Source organism: Rhizopus microsporus (genome assembly GCF_002708625.1).
Source record: "Rhizopus microsporus ATCC 52813 unplaced genomic scaffold scaffold_2, whole genome shotgun sequence".
In the NCBI taxonomy this organism is placed as follows: Eukaryota; Fungi; Mucoromycota; class Mucoromycetes; order Mucorales; family Rhizopodaceae; genus Rhizopus; species Rhizopus microsporus.
The window spans coordinates 2,086,678-2,108,704 of record NW_019671917.1 but is presented as its reverse complement, the minus strand read 5'-3'; the positions used below and the strand labels follow the sequence as shown (position 1 = coordinate 2,108,704).

Sequence of the window (22,027 nt, the reverse complement as noted above, 5' to 3'; positions counted from 1 at the left end):
CTTTGTATGTTTGCATTGGCGCGATAGTACTTGACATGTATACATTTTTTCTCTACCAGGGTCGATGTGGAAGATGACGACGGCTGGGATTTTGGAACAGTCAAGGCAGCAGCAAGTCCGCTACCAAAGCCTGCAGCTCCACAAATGCAAACATCACCAAGTCAGTACTCTATCACCCATCTTAATGGTGTACCATCATCACCCTCTATGCAGCAGTTACCTCGAACAACGACCAAAGGCCAGTCCAGCCCACAATCTTCATCCCCACATCCTGCGTCAAGGGTCAGTATGCTTATGGTAAGTTGAGCGGCTCCCCGGTTAAGAATGCATTTTGAGAAGCTTCAGTGAAAGGGCTTACATTAATTAAATAGGCTAAATCGTCATACACAGACGCCCGGCGCAGCATAGGCGAATTTGACGATACAAGTCAAAATACAGTCAGAGCCGCCGACAGCTCAGCAAATAATCGAGCATCCAACAGAACTAGTTTGATACAAAAGGCAATGAATTTTAACCCGCTTCCTCAATTACCAAGTAAATCTATGTCATCCAGAAGTATTAGCACCATTGCTTCCGTAAAGACGAATAATGGCGATACCCAGATTTTGGAAACGATACTGCCTATACTTGATAAGGTAATTATATATATAATATGACTGTAGCTTATATTAACTGTATGATTTTAGCTCCAAAAGAACTGTAAAAATCACAAGAGTTTAGCGGCTATGGAATCTTTGCAAAAATCATTGATTTCGGTGGAAAGAGAGCTGCCAGGCACTGTAAAAACTTTATTCCAAGAAGTTTCTCAATTACTGTAAAAACAAGAAAAAACAAAAAAGAATGAATAAAGAAATGCTTTTTTATGAGAGAATTATTCTTATTATTACTACATCGACTATTGAATAATGCCAGTGTCTTTGTCAATATGCTCTTGGATTAACTGATCAACAAGCGCCCTCACGTTTTTACGTTCTGCCCTTGTCGCTTTAATCTCTTTCTCCAAGTTAGACTATGATAGTCGTCAGTTTTCTTCTACGTTCAGCAAGTAATAGGTCAGCCCTACCTCTTGCCTGACACCTTCTTCCTGGAGAGATATGATCTTGTCTTTTAGGATATTTATTGTATCCACATAAGTTTGGATTAAACTATCCTGCGGTAATTTATTAGTTCGATTATAACACTATGGCTTCTTATTTACATTATGTTGTCTCTTTTTTGCATTAACCGTTTCTTCATTTGCTTGATCCTCAAACTCTTTTAATTTCTGGCTGTATTTTTCATTTAATGCTTCTATATTTGACTTTATAAAAGTTAATTCTAGTTGTAAATAAAGCTCCTTATACAAAACCAACAGCCAATAAGCATAATTGCTCTTCATACATTTGTTCCTTAAACGCATGCTTTATTTGCAATGACACTATATAATCTGATGGTTAGGTAAACTGTTTGGTAAAAAAATAAAAAAATTGAGTTCTTTTATGCATTCATCGTATGAAACACGTTTAATGTTATGGTGAATACCATCAAATAATCTACATTATAACTATTTATTAGGTATTTAAATATAAATCCTAAAAAAAAAAAAAAAAATACAAATGTCGGCTTGTAACCTAACGGTTTTATCTTCTTTTTCCATATTTGACAGTATTTGTGTCTTTTTCAAATAATCAATCTGTGCTTGCTTTGCAGATATGTACTAGTTTGTTTGTTTTTTATAAAAGATAGCGACAATAGTCTCTTCTGTTTGAAGGCTTACGTTCATAATCAAGTCATGTCTTTGGGACGTCTTTAACAAGTTAGCTAATAAACGACATGTTAAAAACAAGATATGCTTACATGAGTAACAATGCCGCTTCGGAGAGCAACACATCTGATATACTTGATCTGTTCCACAAAATCCAAGCACATTTTCATTTCTTCAAGATAAACACCTGGACGTTCCTGATACATACAGAGTCAGTGCCAGATCTCCCTGATTGTTTTATTTAGTTATACATTAATTAGAGACACCACATGAAATTTTACTAGTCCCCCCAAGAAGTCAGAAAGAATGTCAGTAAGGACATAGCTATCCGTTGGGACATGGCCATTGAATTCAAAAGAGGCTATCAGATCAATAGAATCTCCTATACAAATATATAAGTCAATGTTGAGAAATCATATTTAATATTTACGAAGTTTAGCAAATGAATAGTAAATGTTGGGTGAACTCTCAATCTTTGGAGTGATAGAGAGAAACCTTGGATGCTTCAGATCTACTATGGTAAAGCTTTGCTGTCTTTTTCTTTCTTTGAGCGTTATCCTAATTTTCAAAACAAAGGGGTATATTGAACCTATTTTGATCAATCTCCATATATCAGCTATTCTTTGCGTCTTTGTCATCAAACTGTCCACTCCATTGTTCAAGACATCGGAATCTATTGTTGTTTTCACGTTGAATTTTTGGACAACCTCTTATTGTTTTTGTTTTTGTTTTTACTTGAATAATGTGTGTTATCTCGTAAATCATAGCAGTATTCATCTGTCACACCTAAATAGACATATTCTACAGTTGCATCTGTTTCCAGTCCTTTTTCTAAAAGGCTTAGGATATACTTAAAGTCTCGATGTCTAACAGTGACAAAAAAAAGTGCAATTAGCAAGATATACAATGGCAGCTCATCTTTACCTTCTAAGTAGTGCAGAAACCTCAGCCCTTTAATGGAACGTGAGATAAAAGATGACAACTAGAAAAATTTACTTACCCTACACTCAGAAATAGCAAGCCTACATCATATCCTATTCTTTATGTTAGGACATTTCTTAATCATGAGTAGCTTACCGTTAATAAAGGAAGTAACTAAATCTTCATATTCTGAAAAGATATTGCTTTCTGTTGATAATACACACTTGTTTATGGACCATGTGTGTCTATAGATTAAAATAATATCAAAAGATCAAATACGCAAAGGAGGGGCCCTATTATAAGATGATACTCAGTCATGTTGTGGCTATCTTGAAAGTGGTCTAGGTTAACATAGCATAGCATTAATTATTTTGTTTACTTTTTAATGAAAGCCTATTGCTCTCCTCTCTAGCTGTATAATAGGTCGAGGACTTTATGTCTGCTTCAGAAGCAGGTAGTATCCATACAAGGCTGTTAGGAGTGGATACCTCCATGATTTTTTTTGTACAAAAAGAAAGAAAGACGAAAATAATACTATCATCCATTTACGTTGACAACTCTGCGTCTGAGACGAACAAAAGGATTGCGCGGTAGATAGTTATTATACTAGGCGCATGTTATGCTTTATTATGAAGTAGAGTTTGGTCTATGGCGTATCAAGCGAGTGACTTTTCCTATACACTTTGATGTCCCCTCCATAAATAACACACGAGAGCCTATTCGAAGATAGCACGGCTCGTGTATAAATCTAAAAGTGCATCGTCCTTGATATCCTGAAGGAATAGAAGAACCATTCGTGGACGGTGACAGTGTCTGATCATCTTTCATGTCCATAGTTTCAATGCGTCGAACACTCAAATTCTCTATAGATATCACCCTAGCATGCTGTTGAATAGACCCTGAATGGATCATACCATGAGTGCCTGCAGAAACACTAATTGCATGGTAAAGAACCATAATTTCTGCTTCGAATTCAAAAAAACTCTGCGGATCGTCCGTGTCCAGTAAGACCATTCCTTTATGTAGTTTCCATATGTCGCCATCAACAGCTTCTAGAGCAAGGGTCGCTGCCTGCCCGCAGTGAACATAACGTGCAGGTATCCGATGTCGATGAATGGACGTCACTTTTACTTTTATGAATTCTCCCTTTGAATTCGGGCCAAGACTGTATTGCTTATTTTCTCCTACATTGATTCGTCCCTGAGCAAGTACTCCTCCCACTACAATGCCAACATCTACACAAGGTACATGAGTGAGCTGTATACTATACATTTTTAAAAGACTTACCTGGTATATTATACACTTCTTCTATTTGAAATTCTATTGATTCTTCTAATAATTCATCATATCCCATCCTTGCTGGCTGCGGCAGGTGATGTATGAATTTTAATAGTAAATCCATATTGGCACCAGTGACATTTGACACCATAAATATAGGTAATTCAGGCCCTCTACGAGAGAACTGCGATGTACATGTGGCCAAGTCATTTTCGCCCTGTATCACCACCGGCACCTTGCTCATCCACGGTGACTTCAAGACGGATAAGAGTGAGCATAGAGTATTTGTGAGCTGTGCTTGAGTGGCGGTATCAGCCTTTGTGATCACAACAAATACGGGTATATCCAACATCACGGCAATGGAGAGGTGTTCCTTTGTCATACCTGTCACGGTACCTGCATTACCCGCAATGACCAAACATGCATAGTCTGGGGCGTAGCCCATAAGGCCTGACATGGTTGTACGAAAGTATTTTGGATATCCACATGTATCCAAGAAGGTCACTATCTTATGGCTTGATTCACAAATTTGTTCCCAAGTATTGATATTGGTTGTGGCGTAGTTGATAAGCTTGCCTTCTGCATCATATCCAATGATCTCATGTGAGATAGAAGAACTTCTGCCGGACTCCAATTCATGTCGATGTCGCATTGAATTTAACCTTGCCTTCCCCTGTCCATTGTCTTTGGCACCATGACAGATGTGGCCTATTAATGTTGATTTGCCTGCGCCCAATGCACCTACCAGGACTATCCGTAGGTCTGTAAAATGCTGTCCATCATCCTCATCTGTAAGTTTCTTTCTTATTACAACTTCTGCTACTTTATGATTTTTTGATTTGCCAGCTTGAGGGTTCTTCAAATCTAGTTGGCTCAAGCTGATTTCTTGAGTGGAGCTAATATCAGCATTTAAGGAGTTGGCCATTTTACGAAGATTGTTTATGGAGCAGTTTAATTCATCTTGACTAAGACCTTTTTTTTGTAAGTTTTTGAGTGAGTCCTTTTCCTTTTTTCCATACCTTTGATTGTTCCATCATCGTCTATGCCTATTTCATAAATGGCTACCCCATTTCCTTCCGCTAATCTATAGTAGAATAAGTTTTCCCCCTTTTTTTTTGACATTATTATACATTTTTGACTTGCCTCCACTTCATTTGAGTCACCAAGTGTTCTAGGCGTTCAACAGATGGGTTGACTAATTTAAGCTGGTAAAAGAATAAGTCTCCCACTCTCTTTTACAATTGTATTTTATATTCAAAAGCACCTTGTATTCTATATTCCCTTCACTATCAGCTTCTGGGGGTAGTGTACCATAAACACAACAGTTGAGTAAAAGTGAGCTATGTGATTGAGGCAAGTCATTCGCCATTGGATGATATTATTGATAATTTCTGATATAAAGGAAAAAAAAGTTAAGGCAATAGTGTTAAGGAAAATGCAATTTATTAATTCTTTGTTTTTTGAATGAGTAATAGTTGCGCATGAGCTTTGTTCTGAGTCTAAATATAAATAAAGTTATTGGCTGCGCCATAATTAAAGGTTCTCCCTTAACTATCAAGATGGTTATTGTAGGAATTATAATATTCCTGAGCTGTTTCAGTCTGTGGGGTGGTGGTTTTCTGTAGATATTTCAAAGAAAAACTCTATATCAGCCTATGCTATCGCTATAAGCATAACAGTGTCCTTTGTAGACGTGATGTGGCTTTCAAGTGGCCCTAGAATTACATTCTTCCTTACTTTGGGAGATGATTGTTTGATGAAAACCACTCTGTTGCAAAGGTTGAATAAGTGCTTTAAAACTTCAAATCCTAAAAGTTTGCATCATTCTGAAATTTGGATTCCTTAAATCCTTCTGATGCATTTATGCTACAGCAATCATTCAATGCCAGCCAGCTTGGGTACCTCTCGTCGATCTCAAATTTCCTTCTTGGGAACACGTTCCACAGCAGCAACCACTGTTCCTTCAAAATGCATATCCCTTTACACAAATTAGAATTGTATATCCGATTCATTTTTCTGTTGAATTTATTGCCATCATTTTCATTTTGTAACTACACGCGTTCTAAATGATAATAAAAAAGTTGCTCTAAAGAGTAAAGAATCGATCCATCCCTTAACCTTATCATTATTTGTGTGCTTGTGTGTTTACTATTTTTTTTTTTTTGAATTGATTACTTACGCGAGTTCAAGCAGTTGATATCACTATTGCTCCTCAAACCTAACCTCTTTTATGTTTATATTAGTCTTGTTAATAAGCCCGATTTGTTATCTCACTGTAAAACTAAAGGTAAACATGGAAAATTCGGTCGGGATCTATCGTCATCTTGTTCTATTAATGTAACCTAGAAAATCAAAAGTTCTTCCACCAAAAAACAAACATATTGATTTAACTTTTATTATTTATAGGCACTTATATAGAGTTGCTTTATCAAAGCCTGAAATTCCATTCTACTCATTTGTCATCTCATAACTAAAAGTATATAGTCCACAAACTTGGAAGAGGAAAAACAATATACAGGATTGTCATAAAGCTGTGCTCACCCTATTCCTACTCGCACCCTCAACATGGCAGAGAACATCTGTAATTTCTAACGGAGCCCAAAAATAGAAATGATCTACATGAAATCTAATTGTTCCTTTTTATTTCTGTCTTTCTTTGTTTCCATGGAAATGGGGGCTTCAACAGAGTCTAGTTTAACAAAATATATAAAATCAAGTTTTATACTTTCCTTCATATTTTTATTTTTACTAGCTGTTGCAAGATACATTTATGGTATTCACGAGGGGCTTGGTTTAATTTTTTTAGGTACTAAAATATATTAAAAATAGAACCAAAGGATCAGAATAGATGCCACAGCATGTTGAATGAAGGCTGGTGGACTGATGACACTTTAAAGTCATGGCAGCCGGCCAGTTGTATGATGCACACATACCAACCACCAGAAATCTCGGCCTGTCTGAATCACTCTCGCATTGTTTATGTGGGCGATTCCGTCATCAGGGAACAGTTCTTTTCTGCAGTAAAGCTCATCGACCCTCATGTCAATACAACCGGGGAGCCTCATACAAACAAAATGTACGACTTTAATAAAGAAAATTTGGTATATGAATTCTGGTGGGACCCATACTTGAACGAGACGACAAATATCTTGCGTGGTTCACATACACCTCGACCTAGCCTGCTTGTTTTAGGAACAGGCCTATGGCAGATGAGATACTTGCAAGATGACGATTATTATGAGGAATGGAAATCGAGCATAGATCGGGTATTAGAGTCAGTCGAGTCTAGAGATATCGCAGATACTGTATTGCTTGCGCCGGTTGAAGTACCAGTCTATGACAAACTAGGGGAAGAACGGGCTGCAAAGATGACTGTTGAAAAGGTCAATGCTATGAATGATTACTTGAAGACAAAGCAGGATGCAGTGAACAATAGAGTACCTTTTGCTATTCCTTTTGTGTGGAATGACATCAGTCTGACTTCCTCCAGCCATACCCAAGATGGACTTCATTTCAGCCCAGCAGTGACGACCGTACGAGCCCAGATAGCGCTTAATTTCAGATGCAATAATCAGCTTGACAAGAAGTTCCCGATGACAACAACATGTTGCTACCAGTATCCAGTTCCCAAGTGGTACCAAAGCATCTTGTTCTTTTTCTTCTTTATTTGGATACCTATTGGATGTCTTATTCTCACTCATTCAGGTAACATGACCAATAGTCAATTGCAGCGTATACTAATTGATATATATATATAGGCATTACATTAAGCGCAATTCAAAGGCCCTTTCCAGAACAAAAGGTTTCAAGTGCACTGTTTCTGTTTGGCCTTTGTACAGTTTACATGTATTTCTGTGATCGAACACAGCTGTTTGGGAAAATCCAAAAACATTTTGATGCAGCTGTATTTACTGCCCTAATGATGGTGGTTGGTGTTTTAGGAATCATTAAATTGAAGCACAAGACGGAAGGAGATCAAGGATTCCTTAATCGCCATCAGACAGACGAATGGAAAGGCTGGATGCAGGTCATCATCCTGGTTTATCATTTTTGTGGTGCATCTGGAACATCAGGTATCTACAACGCAGTGCGTATCCTGGTGGCTGCTTACTTGTTCCAAACCGGCTATGGCCACTTTTTTTTCTTTTACAAAAAGGCAGATTTCGGCATTGGCCGCATCTTGAACGTGATGGTCCGATTGAATTTGCTGACGTTTGTGCTTCAATACTTGATGGATACGGATTACCTAAGTTACTACTTTACTCCTTTAGTATCTTTCTGGTTTTTTGTCATATGGGCCATGATGTACATTGGAAATCAATGGAACAAGACTCCATCCTTTTTACTTGCCAAGTTGGCAGTGTCATGCATCCTGACGACGGCTTTTATCAAGGCTCCTGGAATCTTGGAATTTGTATTTGACATACTGCAGGTTACTTTCAACATTCACTGGAATCCTGTTGAATGGCGTTTTCGATTAGCATTAGATGCCTATATTGTTTATGTTGGTATGCTGTGTGCTTATGCATATATCAAAATGACAGAACACAAACTTACAGAACACCCTAAATGGCCCATCATGAAGAAGGCAGCCCTCGGATTATCTGTGATAGCACTTGTATGGTACTTTTGGTTTGAACTAAGTCGCGAGGATAAATTTGCGTACAACAAAGTACATCCGTATATCTCATGGATTCCCATTCTTGGCTTTGTTGTACTTCGCAATGCCAGCACATACTTGAGAAACACGCATTCCGAATTTTACTCATTTATTGGCAAAATATCTCTTGAAACGTTTATTGGACAATTTCACATGTGGTTAGCTGCAGATACGAAGGGGTTACTTGTTCTCTTGATCAATCCTACTTGGATACACGGCATTGGCTGGTGGATTAACTTGGCGTTTTCAAGTTGTTTATTTATCTTTGTTTGTTATTGCCTTGGTCAAACCACACATGAAATTTCCACATGGATTTGCGCTAAAGCCCAACCGGATATACCAAGTTCAGGGAAATACCAAGCAGTGCCTCTTTTGCCTACTAACAAAGGTGACTCATCCAACATGATTCAGACAGCCTCTTTGGACAATACAAAACCAGAAGAAGAAGCAGGCGAAGAAGAGATCTGGAGCAGCTCGGATCTAGGACAGAAACCCGGCTTATTTCAGAGAATATTAAATGATACCCGTGTAAGAGTACTGTTGTTTTTTATAGTGATGAGTCTAGTCAACCATTTTTGTTAATAAAATGATATGCCGGAAATTAATTTTACCGCCTCTGTTGCGAGCCGGAGCTCTCTCTCTTTGTCTTCCTCTTCAGAACACACCATCATTTGCCATCTGTCCTAAAAGCGAGAGTTCAAGGAGCATAGGTAATACCCCCCCTCTCTTTTATTCATCGCTTGTCGAAATGGTAAATTTTTAATACATTGATGGAATGGATGGATTGATATATATTCGTATGTAGCCTTCTCAAAAGTCATTCATCACCAAGGTTAAGCTCGGCAAGGCCAAGAAGCAAAACCGTCCTTTGCCTCACTGGTTCCGTCTCAAGACTGACACCAAGATTCGGTAAATTTATAATGTCAAGTTTGAGTGTGTGTGTATAGACATTAAACTCTATTGCTTTAGTTGGAATGCCAAGAGACGTAACTGGCGTCACACCAAGTTGAACATTTAATTAGTTCAATAAACAAAGACATGGATGACACAAAACAATTATAAAAAAAGCGCAACTCAAGTATTGTCAGTTTTTTCTCGACTAATAAACAGTTCTATATGTTGCAGCAATTTTATTGATTTTTGGGCAGATTGAGCACTAGAATAGGGAAAGGGAAAGTATGTATATTTAGGAGTGAATTTATGTGTGTGTATGCGTGTGTACATGAGAGAGAGAGTGATGAAAAGGGAAAAGCGTGATCTAACGTGTTCCCTTATTTTCTCTTTTTTACTCCTTATTTGAAAGGACATCATATTGATGAGGGTGATGTCAGCCTTGAGCAATATAGTTGTATGGACTGGACAACTGGGCGTTGTTTTGTATTTGTATATGCACACACATCTTAGTTCTAATAACACAAAATAAAGATAACTCTCGTTTACATCATTGTAACGTTCCTGCACAGTTTATGCCATAGATTCGAAATGATTCATGGGATAGACTGATTTTTTGTACATTAGCATTTAAACTAAATGATGCTTGTACGCACTATAAGGGATATTTCTGCACGTCATCATGAGATGCATTATGTAAGTGATAAAGGATGGTGATAGACGGTAAATAATGCATCATGTTTATATATGTGTGTGTATGTGCGGAATATGCCTTTTTGTTAACCCTATACCTACACGCGCGTTAAAGTCTATATAGGTCTGATGACTCAAAGGATGATTATAGTAGTGGCAATAATAATGGTGGCATGGGTGATGGGTATATTCTTTGCATCCTTATAGGATGGCTATGTCACCGACCCCACAAATGATAAGATGATCGTTGCCCTGTGTTGCAAATCAGCTTGTCAAACCTATCGATACGCCATATGATAAACTTACTAAAAGCGACAAATAAATTAAGGTTAATACCAAGGAAGGGGATGTTCTCTGTTTTTGTTGTTGTATATTTAGATCAACTTGCCTCGTACTCGTTTATTTAGTTTTCACTATGTATAGTCTTTCCATAAAAAGGAAAAAAAAAAGGGGAATAAGGAGGTGTGGGATCCTAAAAGAAAGAGGAAATGTTTACCTTGTTTACAGCGTCTAGACTCGTCTCGTTCATGAGCTTTTTGTTTGTTAATAAGATGAGGCGGGGAATACATTAGTAAGAAGATGTAAAAAAAGAAAGAAAGAGAAAGGACAGAGAGGTATAGTTGTAATAGCCTTGTGCAGTACTTGAATGAAAAGGTTAAAGCTGTCAATTGCCCTAAGGTCCACCCCATGACCGTTTTTAAATCATTTAATTCATGTCAAAAACACTAAACAAAGTGTATATTTTTAGCCTAAAAAGGCCCTTTCCTTTCTTTTTCTGTATTCTCCCTGCTTCTAGATTAATGTACAAAGGGCTACACTATGGAGCATGGGCCAAAAATATGTATAAATACCCTCGTCTTTTTTCTTTCCCTTTCCTTTTCCCTACACTTCTTGCTTTGGAAAAAATAAAGAATAGATCAATGTGCGATTATCCACAGCCTCCTGTTACTATTACCATTTATTCTACTGCTCGTAAACGCATTGCCACAACTAGCATGGCTTTTGATATTAAACCCTTGAACCTACAAGGCGGACAATGGTAAAGGAGAACTTTTTCTAAAATGAATTGACACTTATAGCTAATTATAGCACCTGGTGTGGAAAATATGGACACAAAAGACCTATCTGTCCCTTGCTTAAATAATACGATGTGTATATGATATACACATATACTTCAAGATTTTTCAATTATCAACTATGTTTTATTACATGTATACCAAAACACAATCTCAAGGCCTTGAATAAGTTTTAATTATGTATTATTCTATGTATTACTCTTTATCCAGTTGTATATATACACATCTATACCTTCCTTTTTCGTTATACCTTTTGTTACCATGCCAACTATTGTTTTCCTTGCTTTTCTTCCTTTCTTACGTTTTATTCTTTCTTGCTTATATACAAAAAGTACTTTACGTTTCTATGCATTTCAATAAACTATCTTTATTTGATTTATGCGTCGGAGAGTTCCTTACTAGAGCGAAAGAGTGTAACATCTGTAATTAATCGTATCACTCTTTTGTTTATTACACACGTCTACTCATGCTTGACATGTGTTCTGAGTTTTGTGGATCCTCTCTTGCCCTTTTTTTTTGTATTTTTTTTTGTATTTTTTTTTTGGTTGCTTATAATGCAAAATGCAGATCTTTACATGGGAAGTCGACCATCACGGCAAAGGCGACACTTGCCTACTGCAATAACGAGTTCTGTAACAGAAAAACGACCAGCGAATGAACGAGAGAAACGACTGTCATTATTAAAAATGACATTTGGTAATGATTCACAGAAACTTAAAGATGGCAGTACAAAAAAGACGACAGCAGCCACTTCCAAGCGGTCCAAGGGATATGACTTGAAGAAGAGTTCAAAAAGGAAAACTGTCATTTGGTTCATCAGTGTACTCTGGTTACTCTTTATCCTATTTCGCGTCTTTTTTTCCCTTAAACAACAAAACTTTGGTTATTTGAGCCTAGTTCACTTTATATCCAATCTGGTGAATGCACGAGCCACCTAATTTTTATTTTGTGTGTATATGTGTGTACATATATTTAAATAGGGGGGGGGCGAGAGAACGAGCGAGCGATCGAGACAGAGAAGTAGAAAAAAAAGGGGGGGGGGGAGGATGCTAAAAACTGTAAATGACGCACTTTCCTTTTTGACAAACATCGTCAGAATATGTACAAAGATTATGTTCCACACCCCCCTAATCTTAAATAAACTTAAAAAGGACCTCTCTCTTCTCTTCAGTCTGTTTCTCTCTCTCTTTTTCTTGTCTTTTTTATTTATTATTCTTTAAGGATGCCAAAGAAAGCGACATACAAACAACGCTCTATGGTTCACGACTTTCCTGGTTTATACACGAATGGTACAAGGTCATGGGAAGATAAGCAACAAGCAACGCTTGATAAACTTACACATCCAGAATGGGGAGTTATGAAAGAAGAAGAGTTTCGTCCATTGACTCATAAACACCAAAATGACCTAGAAGATCTTCATCGAAATGGTCAGTTCATACAAGATTTCTATTTCTGGCAGGCAAATTTAGGTGGCTACTGTATGGCTGACATGGTTCAAAGTAAGCTGATAAATACTACTTTGAATACCAATAATAATAACCCACAATCAACAGAAGTTCTCGTTTCTTCTGAAGGCGCGTTTCCTTTAGTAAGACGTATTGTCGATGGTGCACCACATCCTGGAAGAAAAAGAAAGAAGCGCTCAGATTAATTTTTTTGTATGTGTGTTTATGATAATGGATCTGGTAATTCATGGTTGTATATTTGACAAATAATAATAGTAATAATAATAATAAAAAGGAGAAAGTTTTTATAAGGAGTTTTTATATGAAAAATGACCCACTTCTTTTTTTTTTTAATTATTATTGCTGTTGTTATTTAAATACATAATCTATAACTGACATATCGACCGGCAGTTTCACTCTCTCTTAAAATTTTGACAACCTACATAATGTGTTATGTATTTCTTTCTTTTTTCTTTATTATGAATTATTACCTGTCCACGCTTTAAGCCATAATATCTAGCGACTGGATCCGTATGCTGAATACGTGGCAATTGAGTTTCTTTCAAACGGCTATGAAAGAATTAATCAATCGTTCTTCTTAAAGCACATTACTTACTATCTCTGCAATAAAGTAGCCTTTTCTTCTGGTGTCAATACTTCATGCTTAGGTACCAATACATGATGTGTAATATTGACTAGTAACTCGTTTTCTTGGAAAGATTCTAATGTATGCTTTGAAGGTAATTGTTGGATGACCTATTATATTTCGTTTAGTTTTCATACCATTCTCATTCATTATGTATATCATACCTTATTTGCTGAGGAAGTCATACTCTTTTGATAAATACAGATACCCTTGGGAATTTGCTGTTGTGCCATACGTTCGACGTAACTAATAGCGTATAAGTATACAAATGAATGTATATTCATAATTAAATTTACACTCTTAGAGGTTTAACACCGACTGAAGGATCTTTGGGAAAGAAGACAAGCAGTTGGTCAGTTGGATCGTCCTTCTTTTGCACTACAAATGTCAATTGATCTCGACTGGGAGAATGTTTTTTAGTAAAACAAACACGCGCGTGTGTGTAGTAAAATCAATACTTACTCAACATCACCAGAAGGAGCAAATGTACGCTTAAATGACTCCAAATCCATATCAAGTTCTGATTGAGAGACTAAGTATCCCTATAATAATAACTTAATCCTCTTTTTTTTTTTCTCTCGATGCTAATTTAATCTTATTTTACTCTATCATGAACCATTTGATGCGCAGTACGAAAAACTCTCCATAATCTAGTTGCTTCGTTGCTGTGACCTGAATCCATTATGATGTGATGATGCTCGCTTTTTGTATGTTGTGTTCAAAAGAAGAGTTTTTTTTTTTTTTTTTTCGTTTGAAGAAAACAAAAATCACTGAAAGGTGTAAACGTGACTGCAAAATTTTAGCCACACACATTACACACAACCCAGCGCTTGCGGTCTGTCATTTGTTTTTCTCCTTCATGCGATTTCCCCTTCAGCCGTCGCTTGGGACAGTGTTGGCAATCCTGACTTGTCTTCAAGCGTTTGGAGTATACATTTATCTGAAGGGATTTCTTTTAACACGACAGACATTGAATATACGTGGACATTCACGTACCTCCTGGGACCGTTTCCCTCTCTCATCTGCCTCATCACCGACCGTGCTTCCTTCTATTCCATCTGGATATGCATTTAATCGAACCATCATCATCGTCATTGACGCATTACGCTTTGATTTTTCAGTACATAGCAGCCACACGGATCATTACCTCAACAAGCTCCCTGTGATTCAACGACTCTTGGATACTCAACCTCAGTCGTCGCTTTTATTTCAATTCCGTGCTGATCCACCTACGACGACGATGCAGCGCATCAAGGGGTTGATGACAGGATCATTGCCTACTTTTATCGATGTCGGTTCTAATTTTGCTTCATCTGAGGTACAAGAGGATCACCTTTTGCATCACGTCAAACAGCGCTACAATAATATTTACTTTATGGGAGACGATACCTGGGTCCACTTGTATCCGGATGTCTTTGATCAACCCGACCGTACATTTGACAGCGACAGCTTCAAGATGCTTGACCTCGATTCAGTGGACGATTCGATCTTGTCTCACCTTTGGCCCCTGATGGACAGTGATAATTGGGAACTCGCGATCGCTCACTTTTTAGGGGTCGACCATTGTGGACATACCTATGGTCCGTCTCACCCCAACATGGCAAGAAAACTCGACCAGATGAACACGGTGATTGAAAGGATTTTGGGTCAAGTCGATAACAATACCTTGTTTATCCTCATGGGCGACCATGGCATGTCTCCCGAGGGAGATCACGGGGGAGAAAGCTTGGAAGAGCTCATGAGTACTTTGTTTATTCATTCTGGAAGACCATTGGGTTTAGGCTCACATCCTGAGCCACAGGAAAATACGTACTACCGACATCTTTTCGAACGTGTTCATGATGCCCGAGTAAATAAGCTAGGATATGACATAGAGGCTATTTCGAAAAGGTTACGGTACGATGCATCAAGCTATCCTGTTGTAGCTCAAGTGAATCTCGTGCCTACACTATCGTACCTTTTACAAGTCCCTATACCCTTTGGAAACCTTGGTGCTATCATACCTGACCTATTGCTACCTGACAAACCATCAGACAATAAGATATACAATCTACTTCATATTGTTGGACAGTTTCGAATCAATGCTCTACAAGTATATGATTACATCATCCATTACTCTCAGCAAACGAAGCAACCGGATTTTTCAACTACACAATTAGGACCTATCCTCAAGCATTTATACGACGCTGATAATATCATGTTTGAACTTGTATCGCAGGCATCATTCATGACATGCCTTGACAATATCACCCTTTTGTCTGAGAACCAGCAAGAGCAATTTGTAAACTTGATTGAACAGGCGCTGTTTGAATATGATGCGTTCTTGATTGGCACAATTCAATACTGTGAATCGATCTGGGCCCAGTTTGATGCAGGATCCATGCTATTGGGAATAGCCCTCTTGGGGCTCTCTGTTATTGTATCCATGCTGTCTATGAACATTGAGATCACACGCAACCGTTTGCTCTATTCTACTCTATTTATGGTTCCTGTCTTGTTTGCGCTTCAGCCCTTCACCATAACGTTATGGCAGCATGGATGGTTTGAGAAGATGAGCTATACAGATTGGCTAGGTGTTTTGTTTTCGTTCTATGTATGCTGTCTTTTCTCTTCAGTAACTTGCTTAAAGACAAATCCACTGTCTTTGGATTGGGGCCTTACATTTATTATTAGCCTTGCACAGTCCTTTACTCTAGGCTCCAATAGCTACGTTGTTTGGGAGGATGCGAGTGTAAGATATGTGTTGTCTGCTCTGTCGATTCTATGGTTTACCAGAAACTGTTTATCTACAAGACATGATCCCAATCTGGCTATGGTTGTCCAAGCAGCAAAAGAACCATTGTTGTTTCTGACCGTCGTACGATTGACAAGTGCGACAGGTCAATGCCGCGAAGAACAGTTCCCATACTGTCAATACCTTCATCACGACTTTTTATCATATGACAGTTACTCGGCAACCCTTGTCTCAATCAGTTTTATTGTCACAGTCATTCTTGTCCTATTTTACTCGTCTCTACTGCTGAAGCGTAGTGTAGGCAAAGACAGGATACCACATAGCGTCTATCAGTTGTGTGGTATGATTGTGGCTATCAGAATGATTGTCGAGATTCATCAGAGTTCAACGGAAACTGCTACTGGCTGGATGATGGTTCCAGTGGTGGTTCGAAAGATACTCGATGTTTACTTGCCACGTCTTGTCTATGCTCTGTGTGTATTCATCTCTGCCTATGTGGTTCATCAAAGATCTTGTTACAGCAAGCCGCAACAAGGCTGGGTATTACTGTTCATATGGAGTACGATGCTGGCCATGCTCCAACGACCGCTCGCAAGCTTGATCATTCTTCTTTCTCCTTGGGTAGTCCGTCTATTATTTAATGGTGATCAAACAAGCTTGTTACTAAGATTGACTCTCTTGCAGTTCTTTGGACATCACCTCTTCTTTGTCACAGGTCACCAAGCGACGTTTACTTCTCTACCATGGAAGGCAGCATTTGTAGGATTTGATGACATGAATTACTATGGTGGTATGGTCTTGGTGACACTTTCGACTTTGGCAGGGTATATCATCTCTTGGATAGGTTGGCTCGTTCTCTTGTCAAAGGAAGCATCCAAACGGGATATCAAGCAATCTCTCTTTCTTTTGATACTCATGCAAGCTGTCCCGACTTTTCTGTGTGCTATATTTGTATTTATTTTAAGACGGCATTTAATGACCTGGAAGATATTCGCTCCCCGTTTCTTATTTCAGATTTTGTTAGATATTGGTGCACACTTGGCAACCAATGTGTTGGAAAGAATGTCTGCATAATTTATACCATTAATAAAAACACATAGTTTATTAGATTTCATATAAAAGAGAAGGGGGCATAATAAGCATATTCTTAGAGAAAAGGGAATCATATAATCATATTCTTTTTTTTTTTTTTAGTTTTTTAGTTTTCATCACTGTTCTCATCCTCTTCGTCTTCAGAGGGCTGCTGTGACTGTTGCGATGTCGAAGGCATAGGAAAAGCAATGGATGCAGCTGGTCTTTCTTTTATGAGCTGTTCTAACCGAGCATCATCCTTTTCTACAATCAAGGCCTTGAGCCATTTAATCTCTCTTTCGAGTTCATGGACTTTTTGTTCCATTTTTTTTGCTTTTTCCGTCATCTCACAAGCAGTACTTTGGAGGGCCTTTTCCCTCATCTTCTTTTTGATACGAAAACGAGCCGATGCAGCGGTATTTCTTTTTCGTTTATCTTCTTTTGATAGTTTCTGAGACCTCCTGCTACCCGAGCTCTCTACACTGCTATAACTCCGTGCGCCATCTCCAATGACGGGCTCATCCTCTTTGCCTTCTTCACTATTTGAATGTATATGTTGTTGTTCCATATGTTGATTATGTTGCATCAGAAATGAGTCGTCCAAGTGTTGCTTGACACTCGTCACTTCAGGTGGTCTACTGTTATTATTCTCAGCCAAGAACATGGATTCATACTTTTGTGTGGAAGGATGCTGTTCCTCATGAAAATAGAAAGGAGTGGGCGAGCTCAGGGTGCTAGAATGTTGAGAAGGGTAGAGATCGACTGACTGCTGGTTGATTGTCACGTGTGGTGCGTATCTATTGACAGTCTCTTGTAAAAATGATAAAATAAGTTAAAGGATGGTAAATATCTATATATGTGTACCATGAGTCAACATCATATCTGAAGATGGATCGTCATCATCATAAAGGATGGCTATATGCTTCGATGATGAGGATGAATTGGGAGGATAGTTGGTTGCATAATAGTTTTCAGGTTGTGAGGTCGGTAGCATGAATTGACTAGACCAATCTGTTTGTTGTTTGTTGTTCACCATCCCATCGAATGAATGATATATGCTTTTGTCCTGTTATGTCTACCAAAAAAAAAAAGAAGGAAAAGGGGGCGTGCATGAAGGATGTGTGGTCGAAAGGGGGAAGCAAAGTAATGGCTTGTGTTTTACAAAAAATGTCGTAATATCTTAAATTCGATAATACAGCACTTAAATCGCGTCATTTGTTATTTTTTATTATCATTTTTGTATTCTACCAAAGTCCCAGATTTTTATTTCTCCATTATCAGCGGCAGAGATAATTTTTGTATCACTCAACGCAACAGCCGTCACTGGGGAACTATGTCCTTCGAGTGCATAAAGACAACGACCCGTTTCTGTATCCCAGATACGTAATGTTTTGTCATGGGAACCAGAGACGATGTGAAGCTTATCAAAGTCAAGCCCCCAAATACCTTGGATATGACCAAACAACGTACGGAGGCATTGACCACTATGTAGATCCCAAATCTTGATGGTATTGTCAAGTGAGCTGGATATGATGATGGGTACGTCAGACGCAGTTGACTGTGAAGGCTTAAAGGGCTCAGCGTTATTAGGGTATGTTGCAGGAGTTGGGCGTATGACTTCTGTATTCGAACAACTCGTTCTTTGAACAGATACTTGTTGTTGCTGTTGTTGTTCTGTACTGCGCTCAGGCAATGATGTGTTACTCTTTAATCGATGTCTAAATCCATGTGGACTAGGCAAGGCAACCTGTACCTGTCCGACGTGTCCTCGATAGACTTGTATACATGAACGAGAGTGTAGATCCCATAGGCGAATGGTAGCATCGTCGCTACTTGAAATAAGCATTTGACCCTGTTGGCATATTCGAACGGAGTTGACCCACTCAGAATGGCCGACGAGCGTACAGCATTCTCCAATATCAAAGTTCCAAACGCGGATAGTGTGATCTGTAGATCCGCTCGCCAAAATACGAGAGTCAAAGTGCAGGCTGAGGACGCCGCCTGTGTGGCCCTCGAGGGTTCGGATACACTGACCGGTATGATAATTCCAAATCTTGAGTGTATTGTCCATCGCACCCGTCACAAGCTTGGCATCATCAAATTGAAGGGCTCTCACTCCACGTGAATGGCCTGTAAGTGTCTTAATAAGCTCGCCTGTCTCTAGATGCCATACTCGTACGGTTTTATCGAGTGAGCCAGTAATGACTAATTTTGCAATTTCACAAAATTGAACACACATTACGCCATCTGTGTGTCCATTGAGAGTGAGAAGGCTATGGTTATTATTCCGCCAATTTCTTTCAACTATTAAGCGCTCACTATAGACATCTTTCCAAGGTCTTCTACGTGGTGGTGATGAAATGAAAGGTGATGTTTTTACTGTTTCAATTCGCTGCCTTTTGATATTACAGCTATCCTGAGGTGAGCCAATCGTAAGTGCAGGACCACATGCAATCTGAATAGGTGATGTCGTGCTAGTGTCATTCATCATTCTTTTCCGTTTATAAGCAGATCTTGTCTTTTTATCTAATAAAGGTAATCCCCATCCACATTTCTCACACTTTTTATCAATATGTTGTTCACACATACGATGCCACAGTTGATCGTCATCTGCAATTTCTTTCCATTTGGTTGATACTTGTGCTGCGTGACATAGCGATTTCGCATCCAAGTGTGAGAATATCGCCAACGTTATCTCTTTTGGAAAGACTGATACAAAATCAATGCGGAGTAAGGGTTGTGTTGCATTAAATAGAAATGATAATTGTGGCATACAGCAAGTGGATATTAGACCTTTAAGTATCAGTATACGCTGATCTGAAGGTGCTGCTGCAAATAATGACCAGATATGTGAAATAGCTTCCTTATCCGCTGTTGGTAGTCGTTCAATTTCCTAATCATAAACAATTAAACTGTTGAACTTGAGCCGTCAATTCTTTTCTACCTCTTGCACTTGTTGAGCGCTAAATTCATCTGGTCCTCTATTCTTTACTAAGTCGGGCCTATGTCTATAGCATAACTTTTGCTTATTGCTGACTTGAGATGGAACATGACGGAATAAGAATGAATGTAGCCTTTCTTTATCTTTGCTCATAAAGAGAAAAAAATAAAAAAAGAAAAAAGGAAAGGGGGGATGGAGCTTATTTATTGATTTAAAAAAACAAGGGCACGTGAGGACAAGATGATAGAACCGCTTCTCCCCCCTTTTTGCGTAACTTAGACTTTTTAATCTGCTTAAAAGCATACATAATTTTATTTATCATACTACTACTTCAGTCACTCGAATCGTGGGATTGGTTATTCCTGTCCTTTGTCTTTCCTTTAGTAACCTTTTCTCTTCTTTTTGTTTTTCTTTCAACATCCTTTTATCTTCCTTTATCCTTCTCTTCCTTTCTTTTTCTTTTTGCCTCCTTCTTTTTTGAATTCTGGAAGCTGAATTGCTTCTAAAGAACCACGTCTTCAAGCTAACCACTTCTTCTGGTTTCTTTTTTTTATCAACTGTACTATGTTCAGGAGGTTCTACCAATTTTGTTGTCGTACCTACGTTGCTTGCAAAGGTAACAGAAGCCTTACTACCACTTGCCCTCGTTCTGACAGAAGATAACGACCGACTAGCGGTGCTTGTTAACAAATCGTACTTTGTGCTTGCAATAGCATCGGACACGTCATCTGGCAAAAAGTCCTCTTCAGAATATTCAAAATCTGATGGATGCATATCTACTATCACTTGTCTATTGCTCTCCGATGGCTTGACCAGTATTGTGCTTCCATTGGAAGTCTGTTCATCCTTTTTCTCATCTGCTGTCCTCATGTCTCTATCTTGCTCATCCTGATGGTCGGCTTTTTCGGAAACAGCCGCAACATCAGCAGGCTTATTTACCGACACTGTCCTTGTGCGAATCGTTCTACCAAGCTTGAACAAAGGAACCGTCGTACCATGTATGACAACAGACGAAAACACAATAAAGAGCACGACGGGACCCACAATTTGAGTGGCTAGTGGTTTCTCTTTTCCTTCATAAACAGTCTCTAGTTCTTCCTTGGCAATTGTCGATAAAAAGACAGCGCCAACGCCAATAGGTCCAAACCATCCGCTGAAAACAGCCTCTCGATAGGTTTTGATGGCTGGCATTGCCGGTTTGAGCAAGACGACAACAGGCAGACGGCGGAAAAACAAGACAAGGAAGGCTACAAGCACCATTCTCCATGGCTCCAAGCCAAGTTCGTGATTATTAAACTCCCACCAAGGCTATCAAGAGGATGTTATTGAGCAAACTCATACACCATCGTATTTAGCTTACTATAATAGAGCCAATGTAAACGAATATAGCTAGATTTAGCATCATATCAATCACCTCTTGAAAATGAGCTTCTTCTGTCTCGCGCCTGAACCATTCATCCCATGAAAACGCGTTGCCAGCAACAAAGCATGCGAGGAGGTCATCACTGCCAGAGAATCCGGTAACGCTCATTAAGAAGAGCTAAAACAATAGAGTGAATATGTCTTTCTGTTCTTGAAGAAACTAACTTACTGCCAACGCAATAGCAAAGGACAGAAATGATGGTTTGTCGATAAGACGGCTATATTAGACATGTTAATCATGTTATATCTTACTCCCATTCTTTTAAAGCTGACCGTTTCTCGGACCACTGTAACGCCTTTCTGGCAATATATCCAACGACAACGCCAATAACGCAGGAAAGAATGATTTGAAACAGACATGTTATGTAGATCCATTTACCAACCGCTTTTCCAACACTATCCTCCGATATTAAAAAAATGGCTAAAAACAGAAATGGAAAGCCCATACCATCATTGGCTCCACTATGTATTGCTGACCAATAAGTAAAAAATATTGAATAGATCT

At 38.6% G+C, this 22,027-nt stretch overlaps 12 protein-coding genes across 12 annotated transcripts in view; 6 read left to right on the top strand and 6 right to left on the bottom strand.

The window, feature by feature from the left end:
- Nucleotides 1–53: 53 nt before the first annotated feature.
- On the top strand, nucleotides 54–872 carry RHIMIDRAFT_65484 (uncharacterized protein). The gene is made up of 3 exons (XM_023615527.1): nucleotides 54–297; nucleotides 372–635; nucleotides 687–872. Exons 1-3 carry the CDS (start codon nucleotides 145–147, stop codon nucleotides 816–818), a joined length of 549 nt encoding a protein of 182 aa, XP_023470449.1. The 5' UTR covers nucleotides 54–144; the 3' UTR covers nucleotides 819–872.
- RHIMIDRAFT_266735 (uncharacterized protein) lies at nucleotides 817–1,443 on the bottom strand. The gene is made up of 3 exons (XM_023611940.1): nucleotides 1,199–1,443; nucleotides 1,064–1,150; nucleotides 817–1,009 (listed from the first exon to the last, which is right to left on the bottom strand). Exons 1-3 carry the CDS (start codon nucleotides 1,397–1,399, stop codon nucleotides 896–898), a joined length of 402 nt encoding a protein of 133 aa, XP_023470448.1. The 5' UTR covers nucleotides 1,400–1,443; the 3' UTR covers nucleotides 817–895.
- Nucleotides 1,444–2,979: 1,536 nt separating this feature from the next.
- On the bottom strand, nucleotides 2,980–5,367 carry RHIMIDRAFT_266733 (P-loop containing nucleoside triphosphate hydrolase protein). Its single transcript, XM_023611939.1, has 5 exons — nucleotides 5,208–5,367; nucleotides 5,087–5,148; nucleotides 4,963–5,027; nucleotides 3,953–4,915; nucleotides 2,980–3,900 (listed from the first exon to the last, which is right to left on the bottom strand). The coding sequence occupies exons 1-5, from the start codon at nucleotides 5,310–5,312 to the stop codon at nucleotides 3,293–3,295; spliced, it is 1,803 nt and encodes a 600-aa protein (XP_023470447.1). The 5' UTR covers nucleotides 5,313–5,367; the 3' UTR covers nucleotides 2,980–3,292.
- A 1,244-nt stretch (nucleotides 5,368–6,611) lies between these two features.
- On the top strand, nucleotides 6,612–9,381 carry RHIMIDRAFT_65435 (Cas1p-domain-containing protein; the record flags this gene model as incomplete). Its single annotated transcript, XM_023615526.1, has 3 exons — nucleotides 6,612–6,716; nucleotides 6,773–7,648; nucleotides 7,702–9,381. Coding segments are annotated over 3 exons (2,465 nt in total), but the record flags the coding sequence as incomplete, so codon positions are not given.
- On the top strand, nucleotides 9,276–9,906 carry RHIMIDRAFT_65428 (ribosomal protein L39e). The gene is made up of 3 exons (XM_023615525.1): nucleotides 9,276–9,354; nucleotides 9,409–9,512; nucleotides 9,573–9,906. The coding sequence occupies exons 1-3, from the start codon at nucleotides 9,352–9,354 to the stop codon at nucleotides 9,619–9,621; spliced, it is 156 nt and encodes a 51-aa protein (XP_023470445.1). The 5' UTR covers nucleotides 9,276–9,351; the 3' UTR covers nucleotides 9,622–9,906.
- Nucleotides 9,907–11,785: 1,879 nt separating this feature from the next.
- RHIMIDRAFT_65411 (uncharacterized protein) lies at nucleotides 11,786–12,457 on the top strand. Its single transcript, XM_023615524.1, has one exon. The coding sequence runs from the start codon at nucleotides 11,818–11,820 to the stop codon at nucleotides 12,199–12,201; it is 384 nt and encodes a 127-aa protein (XP_023470444.1). The 5' UTR covers nucleotides 11,786–11,817; the 3' UTR covers nucleotides 12,202–12,457.
- A 28-nt stretch (nucleotides 12,458–12,485) lies between these two features.
- RHIMIDRAFT_247220 (uncharacterized protein) lies at nucleotides 12,486–12,914 on the top strand (the record flags this gene model as incomplete). The annotated part of the gene is made up of 1 exon (XM_023610394.1): nucleotides 12,486–12,914. The coding sequence occupies one exon, from the start codon at nucleotides 12,486–12,488 to the stop codon at nucleotides 12,912–12,914; it is 429 nt and encodes a 142-aa protein (XP_023470443.1).
- Nucleotides 12,915–12,976: 62 nt separating this feature from the next.
- Nucleotides 12,977–14,075, bottom strand: RHIMIDRAFT_266727 (RPB5 subunit of DNA-directed RNA polymerase). The gene is made up of 7 exons (XM_023611938.1): nucleotides 13,959–14,075; nucleotides 13,817–13,896; nucleotides 13,651–13,755; nucleotides 13,519–13,600; nucleotides 13,325–13,464; nucleotides 13,200–13,278; nucleotides 12,977–13,147 (listed from the first exon to the last, which is right to left on the bottom strand). The coding sequence occupies exons 1-7, from the start codon at nucleotides 14,034–14,036 to the stop codon at nucleotides 13,082–13,084; spliced, it is 630 nt and encodes a 209-aa protein (XP_023470442.1). The 5' UTR covers nucleotides 14,037–14,075; the 3' UTR covers nucleotides 12,977–13,081.
- A 138-nt stretch (nucleotides 14,076–14,213) lies between these two features.
- On the top strand, nucleotides 14,214–17,162 carry RHIMIDRAFT_197434 (alkaline phosphatase-like protein; the record flags this gene model as incomplete). The annotated part of the gene is made up of 3 exons (XM_023606203.1): nucleotides 14,214–15,163; nucleotides 15,266–15,563; nucleotides 15,654–17,162. The coding sequence occupies 3 exons, from the start codon at nucleotides 14,214–14,216 to the stop codon at nucleotides 17,160–17,162; spliced, it is 2,757 nt and encodes a 918-aa protein (XP_023470441.1).
- A 53-nt stretch (nucleotides 17,163–17,215) lies between these two features.
- Nucleotides 17,216–18,286, bottom strand: RHIMIDRAFT_65406 (uncharacterized protein). Its single transcript, XM_023615523.1, has 2 exons — nucleotides 18,024–18,286; nucleotides 17,216–17,967 (listed from the first exon to the last, which is right to left on the bottom strand). The coding sequence occupies exons 1-2, from the start codon at nucleotides 18,024–18,026 to the stop codon at nucleotides 17,287–17,289; spliced, it is 684 nt and encodes a 227-aa protein (XP_023470440.1). The 5' UTR covers nucleotides 18,027–18,286; the 3' UTR covers nucleotides 17,216–17,286.
- Nucleotides 18,287–18,390: 104 nt separating this feature from the next.
- On the bottom strand, nucleotides 18,391–20,253 carry RHIMIDRAFT_197920 (SCF complex F-box protein MET30; the record flags this gene model as incomplete). Its single annotated transcript, XM_023606239.1, has 3 exons — nucleotides 18,391–18,717; nucleotides 18,778–20,052; nucleotides 20,104–20,253. The coding sequence occupies 3 exons, from the start codon at nucleotides 20,251–20,253 to the stop codon at nucleotides 18,391–18,393; spliced, it is 1,752 nt and encodes a 583-aa protein (XP_023470439.1).
- A 41-nt stretch (nucleotides 20,254–20,294) lies between these two features.
- The window catches only part of RHIMIDRAFT_211895 (uncharacterized protein), a 2,607-nt gene continuing 874 nt past the window's right edge, over nucleotides 20,295–22,027 (bottom strand). Inside the window, exons 6-9 of the mRNA XM_023607210.1 lie at nucleotides 21,796–21,984; nucleotides 21,692–21,740; nucleotides 21,461–21,640; nucleotides 20,295–21,408 (exon numbers count right to left, since the gene is read on the bottom strand). Of these exons, the coding sequence (XP_023470438.1) occupies nucleotides 20,419–21,408; nucleotides 21,461–21,640; nucleotides 21,692–21,740; nucleotides 21,796–21,984 (1,408 nt within the window). The 3' untranslated portion in view covers nucleotides 20,295–20,418. The remainder of the gene's footprint in view (nucleotides 21,409–21,460; nucleotides 21,641–21,691; nucleotides 21,741–21,795; nucleotides 21,985–22,027) is intronic.